General features: G+C 36.8%; 1 protein-coding gene across 1 annotated transcript; it reads left to right on the forward strand.

Moving 5' to 3' along the window:
• The first annotated feature begins 16,121 nt into the window (after window positions 1-16,121).
• On the forward strand, window positions 16,122-20,930 carry LOC114358686 (ADP,ATP carrier protein). Its single transcript, XM_028312708.1, has 5 exons — window positions 16,122-16,281; window positions 16,554-16,789; window positions 17,307-17,568; window positions 19,040-19,271; window positions 20,411-20,930. Exons 2-5 carry the CDS (start codon window positions 16,594-16,596, stop codon window positions 20,651-20,653), a joined length of 933 nt encoding a protein of 310 aa, XP_028168509.1. The 5' UTR covers window positions 16,122-16,281; window positions 16,554-16,593; the 3' UTR covers window positions 20,654-20,930.
• The last annotated feature ends 1,045 nt before the right edge of the window (window positions 20,931-21,975 follow it).

Raw genomic sequence — 21,975 nt, forward strand, 5'->3', positions numbered from 1 at the left:
CTGATCTATCTTAATATGTTATAAGTTTCCTTGAAAGTTCATAAAAAGCACTATTAATTCATCCCCACTTTACATGTAGGGGAGCTACCCTAAAAAAAATTGTTTTCAAGATTTTATTCTACCACTTTTTCGGCGTGATTAATATACATATCTCCACAAAATTAAACTGCGGAAAATGGCGGAGAAAATACATGATTTAGCATGAATTATCATGAATAATATTAACTACTTATTTACCTCTCAGTGTCTTGAGGTAACTTAAAAAAGTACATTCTGTGTTTTTATTATTATTTAGGCAGTTAAATACTACACAGTATTTAGTACTTTATTTTCTTCCATCATACACAAGAATACGCGTGCGTGAGTCAATGTTCGCTCGTATGTGAGGCCTTGTCGAATAGTATCCTGTAGGTGGGCCATCGTGCGTGTTTTGTTTTCGATGTAGGGGAGACTGGCCCAAAGCGGGCACCTTAAGGTAAAGTAGGAAAAAAACACACAGAATATGCAAAATGGAATAAGTTTTTATCGTGATCAGTTACTACATTTATTGTAGTTTGACATGGCGTTTTCAAATCATTCATTTGTCTAATATATATAAAGTAGGCACTCAAATACGAAACACTATCACTTGCTCACTTTGCCCGAGGGGGTGGCCTAAAGCGAGCACCGGCACACGGGCAAAACGGGCATGCAGAGGGCAATAGTTTTTTTTATTTTTACTATATAATTTTGACCTTTGAATAATAAGGAATGTCTCTATTCAAACACAGAATGAGAATCATACTTTCTGTATTGCGAAAAAATAGATTCTAGACATAACAATTCATCAAACAACATAAAAATTAAAACATAAAACTAATCAGAAGGAATTCTCTTTGAATAATGCAGTCTTGAATCATTATCTTCTAGTATTTTGAAGCTTTTGAGCTAAAGTATTACAGCTTCACTTCAAGAACCTTGTTGTGATTTTCTTTTATATTTATTTACCATCTAAAAAGTCAAATAATAAGAGATTAATGTCGATACTAAAGTCTGTTTTTTTTGCTTGTCCAATATTGTAAACAATTTTAATATTCCTTTTTAACGAAATAATTCGTTTTAAAATAAGAAAAACACAAAGCTCACAACCTATTATGTAGGTAAGTCATCGTTGAACGCCGATATCTTTTCAAATCATTTAATTTATTATTTTTTTTCACTGATATTACTTTAAACGTTATAAAAAGATTGTTTACATTGTTCGACTAGCAAATAAAAACGGACTATACCTACACGATAAATATAGAGGACTAACAATAAAAGCAAGTTAGTTAATATGGCTATGAAGAGGGTAAAGTGAGCATGCTCATTTTGCCCTGCTCACTTTGCCTTTTGCGCCACACCACGTTTCATAAAACATAAACTATAATTCCTTTTTAATAATTTTCAAGGAAATATCCTTAAAACACGGTTAAGTAGGTGCAACACATTACGCATACATTGATAATAACGTACGTCACTCAGTTTAATCCAAAACACAACGAACATAATTACCTTTGTTTTTTCAAATAAAATTGACGAATTTCGTTTGTCGCTGTCCACGCGTGGTGTTGTCACTCGGAGGTGGCGTACACGACTTCCGCGGGAGCGGCGGGGCGGGGGGATAACGTTAACAAGACAAAACAACAAGTCGAACAAATGAGTATAAGTTTAGAGGGGGGTGCCCGCTTTAGGCGGAGTGCCCGCTTTGGGCCAGTCTCCCCTAAACTCGCGTAGATGAACAGGCCTGTCTCTAGTGCCAATAGTTTCCAAGCAAAACCTCGGACGGACTGCGGAACCCTATAAAGGCCAAAGGCGTCTGCATCGAGCTGTTAATCCGAGATTCGCTATTTTGATTCCGTCGACCGCTAGATTATTGTGGTAAGCGCTCGTCTACTAGCAAGTTAAAACTTACTTGAAGAGGTAAACGGGAACGTAGTTTTTACTTTGACGTTCTGTAACATTAATTCTCAAAATAAAATAAAAGGACTTGTGTCTGCTTTTTTGCTAAGCCTTTTGTTTGAGCTAACATTTAGCTGATAATTACTGGGAAAAACACCGCAACAAACTCAGTCAACGATGTCTGCCGGTCAAAAACAAAAATAACAGTTGCTGCGAGCACTTTATCGATTCAGAGGTTCTCTGAACCAACCGGATATAGATATGATGAGCTGTTCTCTGAATGAGGGCTATCGTTTTTATACTTAACAGTTGGCACCCCTGGCGATTGACAGGACCGTACTCTACAGTGGCGCCATCTTGATGAGTGCAAATGCGATAGTCCTCCTACCACTTTAGCGCTCACCAGTTGGTGCCACTGTCTTCGCTACTAGCAAGTGACAGGACCTTACTCTACAGTGGCGCTAACTGGTGAGCGCTAAAACGATAGCCCTCATACGGTCTTAGCTACAATTACCTAACATAACTCTTACCTAATACTACTTCAACAGATACACAATTATTATGAGGTTTACCTACCTTACATATTCCTTGAAATGTATTAGTATTATCGAACATGATCATCAGAAACCTGAAACCATTTCACCATCCAGGCAACCTACAGGAGGATTACATGTACACTATGTAGTACACATGTAAATACCTACCTACCTACAATTTTTTTTTAGTATCTTATTGGGCCATTCTTAAATTTGTGCCAAATTTAAAAAAAAAATTAAAGATTTTTTTTTTTACTTTTTGCGATGTGTATCGAAAGTATAAACCAAAAGCATACTTTTGATGTATATGGACAACCTTAAAGCCCTCGGAAAGGAAACAAAATAGCCTACGTAAACACGGCTGTGACACTGCATGACACGGATGTGACAGTTTTACATTTTTACTGTAAATAATAATATTTATGTTGTTAAATTTATATCATAATAGTTTAAATTGATTAACAATAAAATACACTAAATTCGTTTCATCAACAAAGGTGTTATTTGGTTTTTATTATTGGCACTATCTGATCATGCTTCCGATATGCTACCTACATGGTTTCGTTACGATAATATGCTTAACAAATTAGTAAATCTTAAACACAGTAGGTACCTAATTGAGTATCAAATGAGATTTCTGTAGGATTCACATAACAGTTGGTTTTGACAACTTAAACATGTTTCATAGTCACCGTACCACTAAAAATATGGTTAATAGCAATTCCTTTTAAAACAACTGCGACCATTTTTTGCGGCTCACTCACTACGTTCAGCCATTTGCAAATCTAATAAGATGACAATGTTACTGTTCTAAAAAAACTTAGCAAGGGATGTCAATATCAAAGATAGTTTTTTACCGAGTTACGCATATTTAAAGTGGCGCACGTGGTTATGACACAAAAACTGCTCACACAATGTTTGGTGTTCAAAATCAAAAATGGTAATTATTATTGATATAAATTTTTAACAGTCTTATATAACATGTATTAATCTTGCATAATTACTGTAATATTTATCAAAATAACATAACATCTCTTCCGAAAAAAATATTGTATGTCCAAATCCGGGAATCTCACACTACACGGTCCGTGACATTTTGGACTTGTAACTTTTTTAAAATATTCTTCTAATAGTTTTATGATAAAAATGATATTGGGCCTAGTTAAAAGAGGTATTTTACTACGTAAATTAATATACAGTGCACTGATTTTCTTTAAAAACATATGCTATTCTTACATCTCACACAAAAATGCGTAAGAATAAGATTGGCGCTATTAGATGCAATTTTGACTGGTTTTTGTGACATTGTCAACGGTTAGTAGGTAAATATTTTAAAATGTAACTCGTTTTAAATAAATACATAATTTAAAATCACAGAGCAATATTCCTTTCTTTGAATCCGTCTATCTCTGTAAAAGATGGTAGTTCTGTAATACTCTTATTAAATTACCAGCCATTTGACGAAACTTTTAAAGTAACACATTTTCAATAATTTATTTTTTGAAGAAAGGTTGGAATTAAAGTTTTTTGTGGTGTTATTTTTATCGAGAAAGACTATTAACCTGACGCTGCATTAAATAAAAAAAAATGGGATAAAATATTTACGGGAACCGCTGCACAGTGGTAAATCAATTTTTTTTATGCCAAGCGTTTGTAACAAAGGACGTTAGTAAACAAACGCTGTAATAACCATACACACATGACACAATATCTACTTAAACGCGCGCTTTAACGCTCGCTTGAGTTAAAATTACAAACACGACTTTAATTACGTGCATTCGAAAAATCTCCGTTGCCTTGTTAGCGCTCATTGCAATATCAATAACCAGTGAAATTTCTCTGTATCAAAGAACGTTCGCAGCACCGCGAATACACGTCCATTGCTTTGCTTTGCTTTTTATTATGGACGCGCTTAATTCCAACGAGGCGAAAGCCTAAGATAGCTGTTTATACAGGGTGTGTCGTAAATAGTGGTCCAAATCTAAGGGGTCGATCGATACACTGTACACTGAGGTACCACATACCAGTATATATGTTACGGTTAATGTGATAAATTGAAAATTATGAATAATCGCCGGTTATTATGAATAATTACCGACAGGCGAGGTAAAAGTGATAAATTAATCACATTTATCAGTGATTATTTCATAATGTAACCTTAATACTAACAAAATATATCATATAACCTCCTCCTTTTTTGAAGTCGGTTAAAGAGAGAACACCGGCTCGTGTACAGCGCTCATGTACAGCCTCACATTTTGAACTTTTTGATATCATAAATTAATATAATTTGGCAAAATGAGTTTGGAATGTTTCTTGCGTAACCTTACTTTGCCATAATGCCTATAACACATTGTTTTGATTTAAAGTGAAAAATAGGTTAAGGTGCGGCGGGGGTGGCCCTTGAGCCACCCATAAGCCGCCTATTTAGTTTTATACACACATAAATGATCTCATATTAATCACATTTACCAAATCATGAGGTAATTATTCATAATAACCGGCGATAACATATAAAAAAATGTTTTGCAAGGTTGTTAAAAAAAAAATAATTGGTACCTTGCATTACTTTGATTACAATTTACGCCACACCCTGTATAACAACATTTTTTATTTCGTGCATTGGTTCTTTGGTTCTATACGTCATTTGCTTTTCTTTTCGTAGTACCCTTATTTCAAGTAATTATTTTCTCTTGCCCATCCTATTTATAGGGTTTCGCATCTCAAAAGGTAAAAAGGACCCCTCAAGCATCAATATCATGTTGCAAAGTTAATTTTGTTTTAAATCAGATACTGACAGATACTGAAACTTAAATAGATAGGACATGACAAATGGAGTCTTAAAATAAGTAAAGACTATTTTTTATGCGATGTAATAGGAAAGATGTGAAGTGGATACCAATGTGGGTACGGAACCCAAAATGCGCTAGAGCGACTTACACTTGACCGGTTTGAATTCATTTCGAGTTTCTGAGGTATTTATGTATTATATTTTGTGAAATAACTTTAATAATAATGAAACCGTTTACATGGCAATGGGAATTAAATTAAACAGAAGCTATACGAGTAAGTACCCATATCAAAAAATTTATAATATATAATAAAATGTTACCCTTAACATTAAAAAAAAACTCTTAAAGATTCAGCAATTAGCGTAATTGTTTTTTTTAGTTATTTTACTATGAAATGTTTATTAATTATATCATGTTACCAAACCTTTACATAAAAAATGTGTTCTTGCCTTACTTCTTAAAGTCTCCAATATAACTATTAATAGTTGTTTCAAGTTTAATTTCTTTGAAATAAGTTTATTAAAAGCAGGAAAAAATTTCCCACAACTTAGTTTAGAAATTAGTTTCCAATTACACAATCCCTACTAACCGACAAGTAGATAAAAAGTTAAAAAAAAATGAATAATAATATGTAATGACTAATTAGAATACTTAACTAAAAATATCTTCCAAAAACTATTTAGTGTCATCGCTATCGTATTACTCGTATATTTAACTAGCTTTCCGCCCGCGGCTTCGCCCGCGTGGAATTTTGTCTGTCACAGAAAAACTTTATCGCGCGCGTCCCTGTTTCAAAAACCGGGATAAAAACTATCCTATGTTCTTTCCCGGGACTCAAACTATCTCTATGCCAAATTTCATCAAAATCGGTTGCGAGGTTTAAGCGGGAAAGCGTAACAGACAGACAGACAGACAGACAGAGTTACTTTCGCATTTATAATATTAGTTGGGATTAGTGTAACTATTTATTTGAAAACGTGTCAACAATCAAATAAGTTTTAGAAAACTAGTTTTAACGTTTATATCACGAAAAATATTCGCAAACGCCAAATTACCAAACCACACAAATAAAGTACACATTCATCAAATCGGCACTAAGCAGCGTTTACTTTAAAAGTTTGTGCGTTTAGTGGTTTACATTTATAAGGATGAAATGTCTTAAAAGGCCCTAGACCTAAACAAAACTTAACTTCTAAACGCTTATATCTTTGAAATCCTCTAGCAATAGTACAAAAACATGGTGGATTATTTTTTGTGATGACCAGTAAAAAAAGAATTAATACCGAAAAGTACAAAACCATACAAAATGAACTTTAATATTTAGTTTCTTAAAAAGTAGAACTTACTTGACGGAAATGTATATTATAGTTGTATCGTCTTCATCGCTGTCATTTTCGGCGACGAAATCAAATATCTGTTCTTTCAAGTTTTCGTCTTCGTAGTAAATGACTAACATAATATGTTTAGGCATCGTGGTTCTTGGTTTACGAAATCGAAAGTTGAGAGAAGTTTTGCAAAGTGCAGCTTCGCGCTTGTAATGCTAACGTGCTCGCACTGCCGACTCGACTGGGCGGCGATAGGTTCGAGCGCTGCATTTGGGCGGGCGGACCGAGTCGAAACGGCGTAACCGACATTCAGTTATATATATTACTAGCTTTCCGCCCGCGGCTTCGCCCGCGTGGAATTTTGTCTGTCACAGAAAAACTTTATCGCGCGCGTCCCTTTTTCAAAAACCGGGATAAAAACTATCCTATGTTCTTTCCCGGGACTCAAACTATCTCTATGCCAAATTTCATCAAAATCGGTTGCGAGGTTTAAGCGGGAAAGCGTAACAGACAGACAGACAGACAGACAGACAGACAGACAGACAGAGTTACTTTCGCATTTATAATATTAGTTGGGATGGGATGTACATTGAGTTATGCATCGTTTGGGGAACGGTAGAGCTATTTTCTACGAATATTATTATGCTAAACGATTTATGATATAAGTAGTAAAATAGATTCCTTTATGAAATACAGGTGATTTTGCAAACAGTATCCATTTTTTTAATTAGCTCTTTAGAACAGTAACAATACAACTTTATCTTATTATTTTTAATCGTGGTATTTTTCGTGGTAGGTACCTTAAGTTTTAAAGGTTATTGCTTATTTTCGCTCACTATTATGTCTATTAACCTTTGCGTACATAACTGTGTGTACGTATTTTTTTTATGAACGAAGCAAATTATCCACGTGTGCCTATTTTGAAACTAAACAAATAATTAAATATAAAAAAAAGTTTTCTTAACGTCAATCTCCCCCCCCCCCCTAAAAACTAAAATGTTGGCTTAAAAAATCGGGAAAAATTCATAATAGTAGTGCTTTTTATGAACTTTCAAGGAAAACTATGTCGATTAAGATAGATCAGTTAATTTAAGAGTAATAATCGTCTAACTCATGTCTTACCTAATAAAAATTCATTAGAAGAAAATATTTAAAGTGACTTTAGATGAAGAAATTGCTTGCTTCTGAAATATTTGTGGTAACGACGGTCAACTACGGAACCCTACACTGCGCGTGCCACGACACGCACTTGGAATTTTTTTTAGTTTAATTAGCTCATAAGTTCATGTTATTCTTTATTCTCTATATACTACTAGTACTACAATGAACTTTCTACGCAGTGATCGAGTGGGGCAGCTATAACCAAAGTGTTTCTACCAAACAAAGCTTAAAATACATGGCTGATTTTTCAAATAAAATTGGCATATTGACAGTTTCTTTATGGGAAATTTATCCGACGGTTGAAAAATCTGCTAAAATAATGTTTTGTATGCCTACATTTCTTATTTGTGCATGGTTTAGATTAAATTGTGGATGCTTATGCTAAAACGTTAATTTTATTTGTATAAAGAACAATAGTGTCTTTTTTTTATGTGACAGGAGGCAAACGAGCAGACGGATCACCTGATGGTAAGTGATTACCGTCGCCCATAGACACCCACAGACCCAGGGGCGTTACAGGTGCGTTGCCGGCTCTTTAAGGTGAAGATACGCTGTAAGGTGTGTCTGGACAAACCTCAAGAGGATTTATCAAAGATTAAATATTTATGTGATAAATAAAAATATAATATAAATAAAGTGTAAGAAACATACATATCAATTTAATAATTATTTATAAAGGTCACTAAATTCTAGCTTCGTGTATTGTTCCAGCCTAAGCTAGGACATATCACTCGAAACGATCTTCCACCACTTAGTCTGAATGAATGCATTGAATCGAATCCCTGATCTTCATTGACTGTCCCTAACGGCTGGTCACGAGGCAAATCAGTAAATTACGGTATGTTGTAAGGGCATTGTATCTCAAAATAATATTAAGTCCTTACCTATGAAATTTGCGTTTTTTTTCTTCAATATTCATCAGTATTTAGTCGGCCGTTTGGTGTAGTGGTTCGAAACGAGCTACTATTCCGGAGGTTGCGGTTTCGATTCCCGCACAGTACAAACATTTGTGTGCATGAACATATTTGTTTGTATTGGACTGGGTGTTTTCCTTGTATAATATGTATGTATTTACAAAAAAAAAAAGTATTTAAGTATGTTTATATCCGCTGTCTAGTACCCATAGTACAAGCTTTGCTTAGTTTGGGACTAGAAGCGCAGTGTAAAAATGTCCAAGGATATTTATTTATTTATTTAGTATATAATTCCTTTCATATTCTTTATTCTTTTTTTAGGGTTCCGTAGTCCTGACAAGGAACCCTTATAGTTTCGATATGTCTGTCTGTCTGTCCGAGGTTTTGCTTGGAAACTATTGGCACTAGAGACCTGTAATTTTGTGGAAGTGTGTATATTAATCACGCCGACAAAACGGTAAAACAAAAATTAAAAAAAAAATTTTTAGAGTAGCTCTCCTACTTGTAAAGTGGGGATGAATTTTTTTTTCATCTTCTACCCCATCGTATGGGGTATTTAAGAGTAATAGAGTACTTATTATTATTCTGTGGTAATAGTAGTTTAAGTCATGTATTATACAATTTCTTAACTAGTAAAAATTCCTTAGAAGAAAATATAATATTGTGTTAACGACGGACAACTACGGAACCCTACACTGCGCGTGGCACGAGACGCACTTGGCCATTTTTTTTCTTTAATATTCATCCGTATATAATTCCTTTCATATTCTTTATAATTATTTTTTAATTTAATTTCAAGGACTTACTTTCACGTATACATTTTTTGACCATTTTTTATTTTTTCATTAGAATTAAATGTTCAAAGGCTCATCAGCTCGTCCTAAGTCAGTCATAAGCAGTCTGTCCATCATATCTTGTGATGGACAGACTGTGTGTGATCTTTGGAAACATGAACGTGACATACCTAATGCTTAATCCAATACAACAATAATTATATCTGTTTCTGCAATTTATTAAATCGATCTTGTCACGACAAGGAAACATTTCCGTGCTTTTTTATTGTGAAAAATATTATTGGCAGGTAGCTAATATGTAAGTCATAAGATAGGTCCCCCTTATTGATGTTTATTGTCCGTGGTGCATATCTTTTCTTAAAGGTTACTAAACTTTTCAACCGACTTCAAAAAAAAGGAGGAGGTTCTCAATTCGACCCGTATGTTTTTTTTTTTTTTTTCTATGTTTGTTACGCGATAACTCCGCCAATTATGAACCGATTTGAACAAATCTTTTTTCGGCGTATAGGTAACTAGCGGCCGCCCGCGACTTCGTACGCGGATCTCGTTTTACCCCCTTCATCTATCTTACGCGGTTTAGATTTTTTCATACAAATGTTTTTTCCCGCTAACTCTCGATCCCGTGGGAATTTTGCAATATCCTGTTGTAACTAAGCTTTAGGTTTACTAAGGTACCTGCATACCAAATACTAAGGTACCTGCATGCTAAATACTAAGGTACCTGCATGCCAAATTTCAAGCGTCTAACTTAAGTGGTTTAGATTTTTCATACAAAAGGATTTTCCCGCTAATTCCCGTTCCCGTGGGAATTTCACTTAGCTTTAAGTTTACTAAGGTACCTGCATGCTAAATTTCAAGCGTCTATCTTACGTGGTTTAGATTTTTTCATACAAATGTTTTTTTCCGCTCACTCCCGTTTCCGTGGGAATTTTGCAATATCCTGTTGTGACTAAGCTTTAAGTTTACTAAGGTACCTGCATGCCAAATTTCAAGCGTCTAACTTAAGCGGTTTAGATTTTTCATACAAAAGGATTTTCCCGTTATTTCCCGTTCCCGTGGGAATTTCACTAAGCTTTAAGTTTATTAAGGTACCTGCATGCCAAATTTCAAGGGTCTATCTTAATCGGTTTAGATTTTTTCATACAAATGTTTTTTCCCGCTAATTCTCGTTTCCGTGGGAATTTTGCATTATCCTGTTGTACCTAAGCTTTAAGTTTACTAAGGTACCTGCACACCAAATTTCAAGATTCTAACTTAAGCGGTTTAGATTTTTCATACAAAAGAATTTTTACGCTAATTCCCGTTCCCGTGGGAATTTCGGGAATTCCTTTCTTAGTGCACCTCTACGGTACCTAAGCTACGTCCTTGCCAAATTTCAAGTGCCTACGTTTAGCCGTTTAGGCTGTGCGTCGATCTGTCAGTCAGTCAGTCAGTTTCTCCTTTTATATATACAGGGTGTTAGGTAAATGGGTATATGAGCCGACACTAGCCCATGTTAACATGGTCATATAAATGGTGTGGTGAAGTCAGAAAATTGATATCTTCATTTTAATTATTTTAATTTTCATACAAATCGGATCTTACAAAATTTATTTTCTATGAAAATTAAAAAAATTAAAATGATGATATCAAATTTCTGACTTCACCATACCATTTATATGGCCATGTTAACATGGGCTAGTGTCGGCTCATATACCCATTTACCTAACACCCTGTATTAATACCTCAAGGGTGGTCCCATTTAAATTTAATAATAGAAAAAACAACCCCCAAGGGTGGAAAATTGGGGATGAACTTTTTTATACGCAATATCTCCGCCGATTATAAATCAATTTGAACGATTATTTTTTTGTTGAATAGGTATTATCAAAAGGGTGGTTTCATGCGAATTTGAAGAAAATATTTCACCCCCAAGGGTGGAAAATTGGGGATGAACTTTTTTATACGCAATTTTTAGTTTTTTTTTGTGTTCACGCATTTGAAGTCGGTTTTATTTTTTTAAAAAGTTATGTTTGTCACCTGTCATCCGCTTTGACTTACCTATTAATTAATGTTAACAATAACAAAGACATTGTCCAAGACACAAAGTGAATTCGATATTCTTGAATCAGTGCTAATGACGGTCTGACGGTCTTGTAATTTAATCTATTCATATGACAAATACACAGTATCTACACACTAATGTGACTGCGATCATGCATGAGGGGCCATTTGGTTATTGTATAGAAATGAGCCTGAAATGCAATTATGGACTGTTAATTGATCGACGCTAAGTAGCGGGCTGCACATATTATTCATATACAAGATGTTAGGTAAATGGGTATTTGAGCCGACACTAGCCCATGCTAACATGGGCATATAAATGGTATGATGAAGTCAGAAAATTGATATCTTCATTTTAATTATTTTAATTTTCATACAAATCGGATTTTATAAAATTAATTTTGTAAGAAAATAAAAAAAATGATGATATCAAATTTCTGACTTCACCATACCATTTATATGCCCATGTTAACATAGGCTAGTGTCGGCTCATATACCCATTTACCTAACATCCTGTATAAAAACGGGACCCTATTACCAGGCCTGGCTCACTTCGCGCGGTANTCATTACTTACAGCGAAGCGCCCCGCCGGCGGGTATTATATCAGTCGAGTGTCACGCGCGCGCCCGTCAGGACGCTGGCGTGCGTTGTAGTGGTACCTAATTCTACGATCGAAGTATTATTTAAAAATGGACATAAAGAGAGATAAATATTGTGCGGCGTTCGGGTGTTTAAATTCGAAAAGAAATCTACCGGATTTATCTTTTTTTTCGCTTCCCAAAGATGCTGAAAGGTATGTTTGCCATGTAGGTAATCAATAATTCTTAGGATAGTATAGGAACCTAACCTACCATGACTACTGCTCAGAATGCGTTCGTTCGTTTCAGCCGAATGACGTCCACTGCTGGACTAAAGCCTTTCCCAAGGTTTTCCATAATGAATGCGTACTTACCTACATACGTACGAGTACTTCATTACATATAAGTAGATTAATTATTTTTTCACTAGACAGCAACCCTAACAGCGTAAGAAGAGTTCAGAGGCACGCGATAGAAAGAGACAAAACTTGTAGGTGAATAAAATTGTAGGTACGTAGTGCTGTGCGAGCTGAATTCCACTTTATCGCGTCGTAGCAAGACTCGCATTTATTTAAATCGTCTTGCGGAGTAATCCTTCTGTACCTGTACTATTACTTATTCTGTGCTATTACTATGACTTCCCTGTTTATCTGTCACCAGGCTGTATCTCATGAACCATCCCCAAAATATTTAGTTTGATATTCGCTTAAAAAATAAATAATTAAATAAAATATAATACATAAATGTTTAAGGGGAGCTCATACAGCAAAGATGATTTTTGCCGTTTTCTGCTCGATATTTATAAAGACAAGAGGTGAACGCTTGAAATGTGACATATTTTTTTATATGTATATTTTCTTTAAAATAAATAATTAAATTAAAATAAAGAAATATTGAAGGGGGCTCCCATACAACAATAAAAATATACCCTTCGAATCCGACTCACACTTGGTCGGTTTGCTATAATTGCTACCGGCCCTCTGTAACGCCGTCTAATTTTGCCCGACTCTGCCATTCGCTTCCAGGATTGACTAGGCGGTATCGGCCGATTCATACAATTTAAAATCGGGCCCAACTATCAGCCAACTTTTTTTTTTTTTTTTTTTTTGAAGGCTTGGCGGTGAAATTGAGAATATGTTTCGTAAAATTCCTTTGTAAAATACAAAGGTGCCGGGGAAATTATTATAAAAAAACCAGCCAAGTGCGTGTTGGACTCACGCACAAAGGGTTCCGTACCATTGATTTATGAATATTTTTTTTAATTTAAGTTATTTGTAAGAAAGATTACGCGGTAATAAGCGGTTTACGATTTACGAGGTATTAAAACTACTTTACTAGATCTCGTTCAAAACAATTTTCGTTGGTAGTTTTTATAGTAATGTACATCATATGTTTCTTTTTTTATTTTTCATTTTCTTATTTTAGAAGTTAGAGGGGGGGGGGACCAACTTTTTTCCACTTTGGAAGCTGTCACGCAAACTATTCGGTTTAGAAAAAAAAAAATTTAAAAACCTCGTTATCATTTTTGAAGACCTATCCATAGATACCCTACCTTTTTTTTATCATCAAAAATTTTTGAGTTTCAGTTCTAAGTATGGGGAGCCCCCAATATTTACTATTATTTTTATTTTTGCATCAAAATCTTAATGCGTTTCACAGAATACCATCTACTTACCAAGTTTCAACAGTGTAGCTCATAAAGTTTCGGAAAAAAATGGCTGTGACATACGGACGGACAGACGGACGGACGGACGGACGGACAGACAGACATGACGAATCTATAAGGGTTCCGTTTTTTGCCATTTGGCTACGGAACCCTAAAAACCGGCCAAGTGAGAGCCACCTAACTTTAACGGTAACTATGACGATAACCGGTGCTTATTGCATGGAGTTTGGCAGATTTTTGACGTTTGTCAAAGTTAAAGAAAGATGGTGCAACCCAGCCTTAAAATTAAATTAAAAAAAACTATCTTGCTAAAATCAATTTTCAATTTTCAATTGCATGGTTATCGTTTTGACTGGAAATATTACATAAAATAATAAAAAAAAAATACAAAAGCGGGGATGGCGGGGGTGGTGGGAACTGGCTGGTATAGATGACCCACGCTGAACTGTCCCGCCAAACTCAATGACAGGGGGGCGCTACCATCGTTCAACTATATGGTTTCCAACATGGCAAAAATCGGAACCAGCGATTCGGTATTAACGGTGGCGCCCCGCTGTCAATATCATCGATAGGACAGTTCAGTATTTTGGAACTATATCGATCCAGCTACCTCTTGCATGCCGAGCAAGCGCTCTACCATCTGAGCTACGGTTCCTCATTCTAACGCGACGGAAAACGGCATAGCATTCAGCATTGTGACGTCATCACTTCAGCTGAATGTCTACGATTCTTTATCATGGAGCAAAAAGAAAAATAATGCTTTGGGGGCTATTTAAGTGCAGTGATGTAAGTCTATTCATAACCTCCTATAGTAAATTCATATAAACCTTATAAACCCGCCAAGTCTGGCTAATGAATAAAACGATTTGTTAGAGGCGCGGACTACATTTATTATGGATTTTTGGGTTACTAATTTCGTAGCAGGATTGAAAAAATCGTAGCAAGTATACTACGGATGTTTTTCGAAATATATGAATGAATACGAAAATATCAGATTTGTTTGTTTTTTTTCCTACTGAATATTTTTAAATATGAGTAAGTAATTTGATTGACTTTTGGTACTGTTATCATATTAACTTTATCGTCACCAATTAATTGAAAATAAAAAAAGTATGATGATGTGAATGGCTGAAACTGATGCACTCATGCACCTTATTATACATACCTAGTAATAAAATTCAAACAAAGAAGTGACCAAGGGAGCCCAGAACACTGCCACCTAGCTGGATGCTCGGGAACAACCATGAGCCAGCCTAGTGGTTGCGCAGCCTGCTATTTACTAGCGAGAGCATTGTTGACATGGAATCTAGAACTAATATTGTCTGATAGAGGACTCTGGTAAAAAAAATAAACAAATGCGAGTCCGTACAAACCTGTGTTACAGCTTGTAACTTTATTTTCGCACAAAGTATTCAGTTTATAAAAAAAAAATATTAGAAACGTCAATATCATTTTAAGACCTATCTATAGATACCCCACACATATGGGTTTGATGAAAAGTTTCAAAGTATGGGGAATCCCAAAATTTTATGTAAAAATCGTAATGCGGTTTATAGAATACATTACTTACCAAGTTTCAACAGTACCTATAGCATACACTCGGCGTCAAATAAATCGCACCTCCCGCGACAAGCACTTTCAAACGTAGGTATGCATCCCCACTTCCCACCAATATTGGTATCATTTTAAAGCCTGGTTCTAAAATTCATTTCATTATAGAAAAGGTTTTTACCTCAAAAAGTGTCTTTAGAATGATCCAGTGTCTCTTTTTAAAGCGACAGGTTACGCTTGAGCCAACTTTTATGGTTATACAACTGTTAAATTGGGATTGGTCTAATTGGTCTTATGGTACCTGTTAATTGTTTCTAAATTAAATGTGTTTTTCTCTTAGTTTATTTATTGGACTTTCAAATAACACCAAAATTAGTGGGGTACCATGATTGTGTCAGAAGAAAATCTTTAAAGTTATTGTCGCGGAAGATGAATGTGTATGTTTCACACTAACGTCCACTGCTGAACTTCCTCCCACAATGATTTCCATGTTGATCGATTGGTAGCCTGCATCCAGCGCCTTCCCACAGAATAATAATGCCTTCCTGCTACCTTTTTAAAGTCGTCGGTCCAGCTTGTGGGTGGACGTCACACGCTGCGTTTTCCGTACGTACTCGTACACACGTACTAATTTACCGCATGAAGGGTAGATTGTTAGTTATTTTGATGCTTAAAATAAATAAACAAATATTAGAGATGAATAAACAATTCAAAGACAAAGAATGTTATAGCAAATTCTTCTTACCTGACAGTTAGTTACGTGTCAAGTAAACTTTTTATTCTAAATTCAAACACGAAGCGTGCGTCTTTTGTATCATCAGTCAAATCTGCCAAAAGTAATAGTGAGAACAATCAATTTAGCAAAATAAATATTATTTTGTGCAGTTCCGTTTGAAATTCCCTGTAGTGAAATGTGCTGTAGTTATATGGTTCTTTGATCGCGATGAACTTTTATTCCCTACGAGGGATCAGTGGTATAGTGCAGACTAAGGTTAATCAGGTTGGTGGTTGCAACCTATTTCACAACTGCGTATAGTCATTGTATAGATACTGTAGTAGGTAACGTAGTGACTGATTAAATTTGGACTCGATAAATTGCTCTAAATCTAAAATTGGTAAGATTTTGTAGGTACGTAAGAATTTTATTCTGACGGAATTGACAATTTTACAGTGATAGCTGCAAGGTCTAGTTGGAACAAGAGATCCAATGGTTTTACTACCTAAGGCTTAACTCAAATTATTTCTATAACGATTATTGTTGTTTTCTTCCAGTATCCGACGGAACGTACATAAGTTGAACTGTTAGAACGCAATGTCTGATAAAGATAAGAAGAAGGGGAAGGAGGATAAAAAAGGCCACGACTCTTCAGCGTTTGTAAAAGACTTCATCGCCGGCGGAGTCTCCGCAGCAGTGTCAAAGACAGCTGTCGCGCCCATTGAACGAGTGAAGCTGATCTTACAGGTCCAGCATGTGTCCAAACAGATTCCAAAGGACAAAAGATACAAAGGTGATATTGATATCCATTACCACACATTTAAGTTATTTTTAATTAGCATTTTTCCAAGTACGTCAACCTGGAATATCACCTTTGGTTTTATAAAAATACCTAACTATATACCTAATTAACCATAATAAGTAGGTATTTAAATATCATAGTACCAAAAATAGGAATAATTTCCGTGAAAACAAAATAAAAATTAAGAAGCAAACATTTTTTACGTAAAATATTGCTCTTGAATACTTACTTGTACGAGTACAGGATTCAAACTTTTTGTTAAGTCTGTTGCCCAGTTGCCCATCTCAGCAGTAAAATAAATTTTAATTTTTTTGAAGAGATGTTATTGTTCAATCAATAATTATACTTATTCAAGTTATTGTAAACTTTCATGTTGCATTTTTTACTAAATTCTCATTATTACGAGTCTGCCCGCGACCATGACTCGTGCAACCAAATACCTTTTTAAAAGTGTTTGTGTGTTGCCAATTCCCTTAATAGTGAGAATTCAATAAATATTATCTTTCAGGTATTGTGGATGCGTTCATCCGTATCCCGAAGGAGCAGGGTCTGGGATCGTTTTGGCGAGGGAACCTGGCGAACGTGATCCGATACTTCCCGACGCAGGCGCTGAACTTCGCCTTCAAGGACGTGTACAAGGGCATGTTCCTAGCGGGGGTCGACAAGAACACTCAGTTCTGGCGGTACTTCGCCGGTAACCTGGCGTCGGGAGGGGCCGCCGGCGCTACCTCGCTCTGCTTCGTATACCCACTGGATTTCGCTCGAACGAGGTGTGTAAATTTTCTGTATTACTAGCTATGCCCTCGACTTCGTAGTGTGAAAATAGCTTGATTAATATTTCCTACAAAAATATTTTTTTTTCTAATCGGACCAGTATTTCCTGAGATTAGCGCGTTCAAGCGAACAAACGAAACCCTTCAGCTTTATAGTATTAGTATTAGATTAACGCCATCGTTCATCATCATTCTAAGTTAATACTAATTAGTTGTAAGTCGGGGCTAACAAACGCTGTAATATAATTACTTTCCCTAGTTATCATCAGTGAGCTTGATTTTTTTCATTAATAATAACTGCTTCTTAAGAGTTTTTCCAAATTTATTTTTAAATGATATCATTCAGGGAAACACCCCAAGGATCTAACATAATAAAGATAATAACTCAAACTATGGTTCCTAAAATTTTTGATTAAAATTGTATTGTCAAAGTTGTGAAAGTCTAGGCGCAGACCATCGATTTTTCGTCGGCCGATTTAAACGGCCGTCGGTCGTTTGTTAATTGGCCAAATTACAATGATAAGTGCCATGTTAATCAGTTTTGTTGCGACATACTAAATTTCACGCAAGCGAAGCCGCGGGCAAGAACTAGTCAAGAATAAGAAATAATAATTTCTAATATAGGCCAGTAGAATTAAACACAAAAATTTATTAAATCGGAAATAATTCCTACAAAAGNTTTTACTTTGCCGAACTTTATTGCGAGAACGGTTTGTCCAAAACATACGAATTTGGTCTTATTCAATGAAGGATTAAGTGACCTTCAACCGTCATGAAGACCACTTTTTGATAGGGTAAGCCCTTTACGCGGTATAACCGGAAAACCGAAAAAATGCCTCTTTCGGGGGCCCCCACCACTTAAGCACAACTCCGTCGAAGTCGAAAACTTAGGAGAGTCTTAATGGGCAACCAATGAAGACATTAAAACAATAAAATCTTTTGTAGGAATTATTTCCGATTTAAAAGCTAATTCTACTGGACTAATAATATTTTTGGCAACATTTCACGCGACTGATCTCTTCAAGAACTATCTATCGGATGAAGCAATCGAAATTTAAATCGGCGGTCTGCGCACCCAGCCCCTCACGCCCGATCCAACTGTTTAGTAGAATCAGTGTGCACACTGAGAGCCCAACCCGACTAAACTATCGGCCGACAAAAAATCAACGGTCTGCGCCTAGTCTAAGCGCTCCTGCACTGTCCACCGCCACCGCGCTATCAAAGCATAATTTCGCCCGCGGCGCGGTGGCGGTTTTACTCGGTGCGTGTGAACAGTGCAAAGGCGGGGCGACCGTGCGGCGGCGGTGCGGTAGCGGCGTCGTGTGCAGGAGCGCTTAAGTAATCTTATTCATTTGACAGTTCAAATATATAATTGCGCCTCTGTTTCTACTTACCTATCTAAAAAACCCACTCAGCATCTTGATGTGTAGGGAAGAACTAAGTTATCAAAATCCTTTACCATCCTCAGGTTAGCTGCCGACGTGGGTAAAGGCAAACAGAAAGAGTTCAACGGTTTGGTAGACTGCTTGATGAAGACGATAAAGTCGGACGGGCCTATCGGCTTGTACCGGGGCTTCGTAGTGTCAGTGCAGGGCATCATCATCTACCGAGCAACCTACTTCGGCTTCTACGACACGGCGCGCGGAATGCTGCCGGACCCCAAGAACACCTCGCTGCTGATCACGTGGATGATTGCACAGGTAACTTGGTAGTAGACGTTATCAATAGTACGGGACTCGTTCCTACCGCTCCTGTGTAGCCAATAAAAACTCAGTGAAGGTCCCATCAGAAAGGAAGGAAGTGAAGTTTGTCCCGGGGGAAAGTGTTAGGCGATTATCACACTGCACCGCGCTCCGCCGCGGTCCGCGTGGCGACATATAACGAATCCCGCGCGTAAACGCATTTTCAGTGTGTTATGCCGCGCGTGTTTTCTATACAAACTGAGATACTTGCATATAATGATTAAATCTGTCGTCCCGCGTACCGCAGCGGAGCGCGGTGCAGTGTGATAATCGCCTTATGATCTCGGTACAAAACATTCACTAATAGATGGTGATTAAGATTATTCACTTGAAATAAAATGCATCAAAATCATTTAGCTGCTCTTCTTGTAGCTCAGTCGATGCCAGTTGGTCACTTGACGTCATATCTTGATTTAACTACATCAGTCTCTTGGTCTCTCGGAAACAATTGTGGGATGAGTAAGAAAAAACCTAACTATAGATCGTTTCATCCACTAAGACGCACCCCAACAATTTCTGGTCGAGGGAAGCGCGGGGTGCGGGGAGTTTTATCCGAGCAATCCGAGTCTGAGCGTCATTATTGTAGAGTGTGCGTGTGCACTCATAGATAATTTAGCGTGTACCGATAATACTCAAACATTAGCGGAAAAATGGTGGGGCGCTTCTTCGTGGATGAAACGATCTATAGATATCATATTATTATGAACTAGCGGTCGCCCGCGACTTCGTACGCGTGGATCCCGTTTTCCCCTGTTAGGGATTGAGTTTCGTAAAATCCTTTCTTAGCGGATGCCTACGTCATAACATCTACCTCCATGCCAAATTTCAGCCCGATCCGTCCAGTGGTTTGGCCTGTGCGTTGATAGCGGCCACCCGTGACTTCGTACGCGTGGATCCCGTTTAGGGGTGGAGTTTCGTAAAATCCTTTCATCCGCTAAGGATGCCTACGTCATAACATCTACCTACCTGCATGCCGAATTTCAGCCCGATCCGTCCAGTGGTTTGGGCTGTGCGAGATAGATCACTTTGTCAGTCAGACAGTCAGTCAGTCATTATTGAGTTTTATATGTATAGATAATGAGTGTATTCGTTTGCAGACAGTAACAACGGTGGCGGGCATCACTTCGTACCCCCTCGACACGGTGCGGCGGCGCATGATGATGCAGTCGGGCCGGCCCGCCAACGAGCGCCTGTACAAGAACACCGCCCACTGCTGGGCCGTGATCCTCAAGACCGAGGGCCCCGGCGCCTTCTTCAAGGGCGCCTTCTCCAACGTCCTCAGAGGCACAGGGGGCGCCTTCGTGCTTGTTCTATACGACGAAATCAAGAACCTCCTCTAACGCGAGAAGTTTGACGCGTAGTGTTTAGATATTCGCTAACAGCCGCTCTTTGTACCGTGTTCTTAGTAAGCGATGGGTCTAGTTTTTACTAAATTGGGAAATTGATTGCTATTTTATTTTAAACCCTTCTCTTGCTAAAGACATGTTACAACGACGGCCGTGTGGTTCGCCGCGATACCGTCGGTGCTAGTGAGCGTGGTGGCCTGAGGACTGCTTAGTGATTGAAATTTTATATGGTGAATGTTGTCTTTTACAATGTACTTTGTAAGGAGGTATTCTAGGCCTTTTTTGTTACATTTCTTAAAATATATAGAGTTTCACATATTTCTTTTTTCATTTTTTTCAATTCTAATTACCTACATTCCCCCCTATTCCACATAAATCCCTACCGAGTGTGCATTACCAGTTGTGCTTTATAGAGTTGAGAGTATAGCAGATGATTTGGGTACACTTTGAACCTGTAATACAGGTATACTAAATACCTAGCATAGGCATCAGACTCACACAAGAATGAACATCAAACGTATCTTATACATATGTATGTAATTCTGTTCGATTTTTTGTGTGAGTAAAATAAAGGTTTATTTATTATTTACTAGCTGACCCGGCGAACTTTGTTCCGCCTTAATGGCAATAAATAAGCAGATTTTTTTTTATTTCGAACGGGATAAAAAGTATCCTATGTCCTTCTCCTGGCTCTAAACTACCTCCTTGACAATTTTCAGCTAAATCGGTTCAGCCGTTCTTGAGTTATAAGTGGAGTAACTAACACGACTTTCTTTTATATACAGGGTGTTTCTTGTAAGGTGTCAAGCCGAAGGCAGGTGATAGGTGAGAACTAGACCTATCGATTTCACCCCCATGTATATTCTACGATTTTTCATAGTTTAGAAGTTATCGTCAATTTTGTGATTTTTTCAAATTGTATGACCCAGTAGGCTTTAAATTTTTTTATCTTTTTTTCGGGTCGACTTTTCTCAGATTTCTTTTTTTTGACAGATTCCCTATTAATTGCAGATTTTTGAAAAAAATAATCAACTTCCTATCTTTGATGCAAGATACAAAATTTTTGCTAGAAACATAAAAAATATGCTATTAGCGGAACATTCTAAAATTTTCAACTTAAAAGTTAAAAAAAAAGAAGAAATTCCATAGGTCCAAAATAATTTTAAAAACTGCGCAGTTTTCTGAACTTTCATAATAACACAAAAAAACATGTACTTAATAGGCCATTATTTTCTGTAAGTCGGAGATTCCGTTACATGTTTTTGACTTTCTTAGGACTAACTAATTGCAATTCTCTAAGTTTACGTTACTTAGAA

The sequence above is a fragment of the Ostrinia furnacalis genome, unplaced genomic scaffold (assembly GCF_004193835.3).
Source record: "Ostrinia furnacalis isolate ACB-3 unplaced genomic scaffold, ASM419383v2 OfSCF4098, whole genome shotgun sequence".
NCBI lineage: Eukaryota > Metazoa > Arthropoda > Insecta > Lepidoptera > Crambidae > Ostrinia > Ostrinia furnacalis.

What these genes read in the sequence shown, in the direction of transcription:
- LOC114358686 (XM_028312708.1), top strand. Translation starts at nt 16,594, where the DNA reads ATGTCTGATAAAGATAAGAAGAAGGGGAAGGAGGATAAAAAAGGCCAC. An exon ending in AAAGGACAAAAGATACAAAG is followed by an intron (nt 16,790 to 17,306) that starts GTGATATTGATA and finishes ATTATCTTTCAG; the next exon opens with GTATTGTGGATGCGTTCATC. An exon ending in TCACGTGGATGATTGCACAG is followed by an intron (nt 19,272 to 20,410) that starts GTAACTTGGTAG and finishes ATTCGTTTGCAG; the next exon opens with ACAGTAACAACGGTGGCGGG.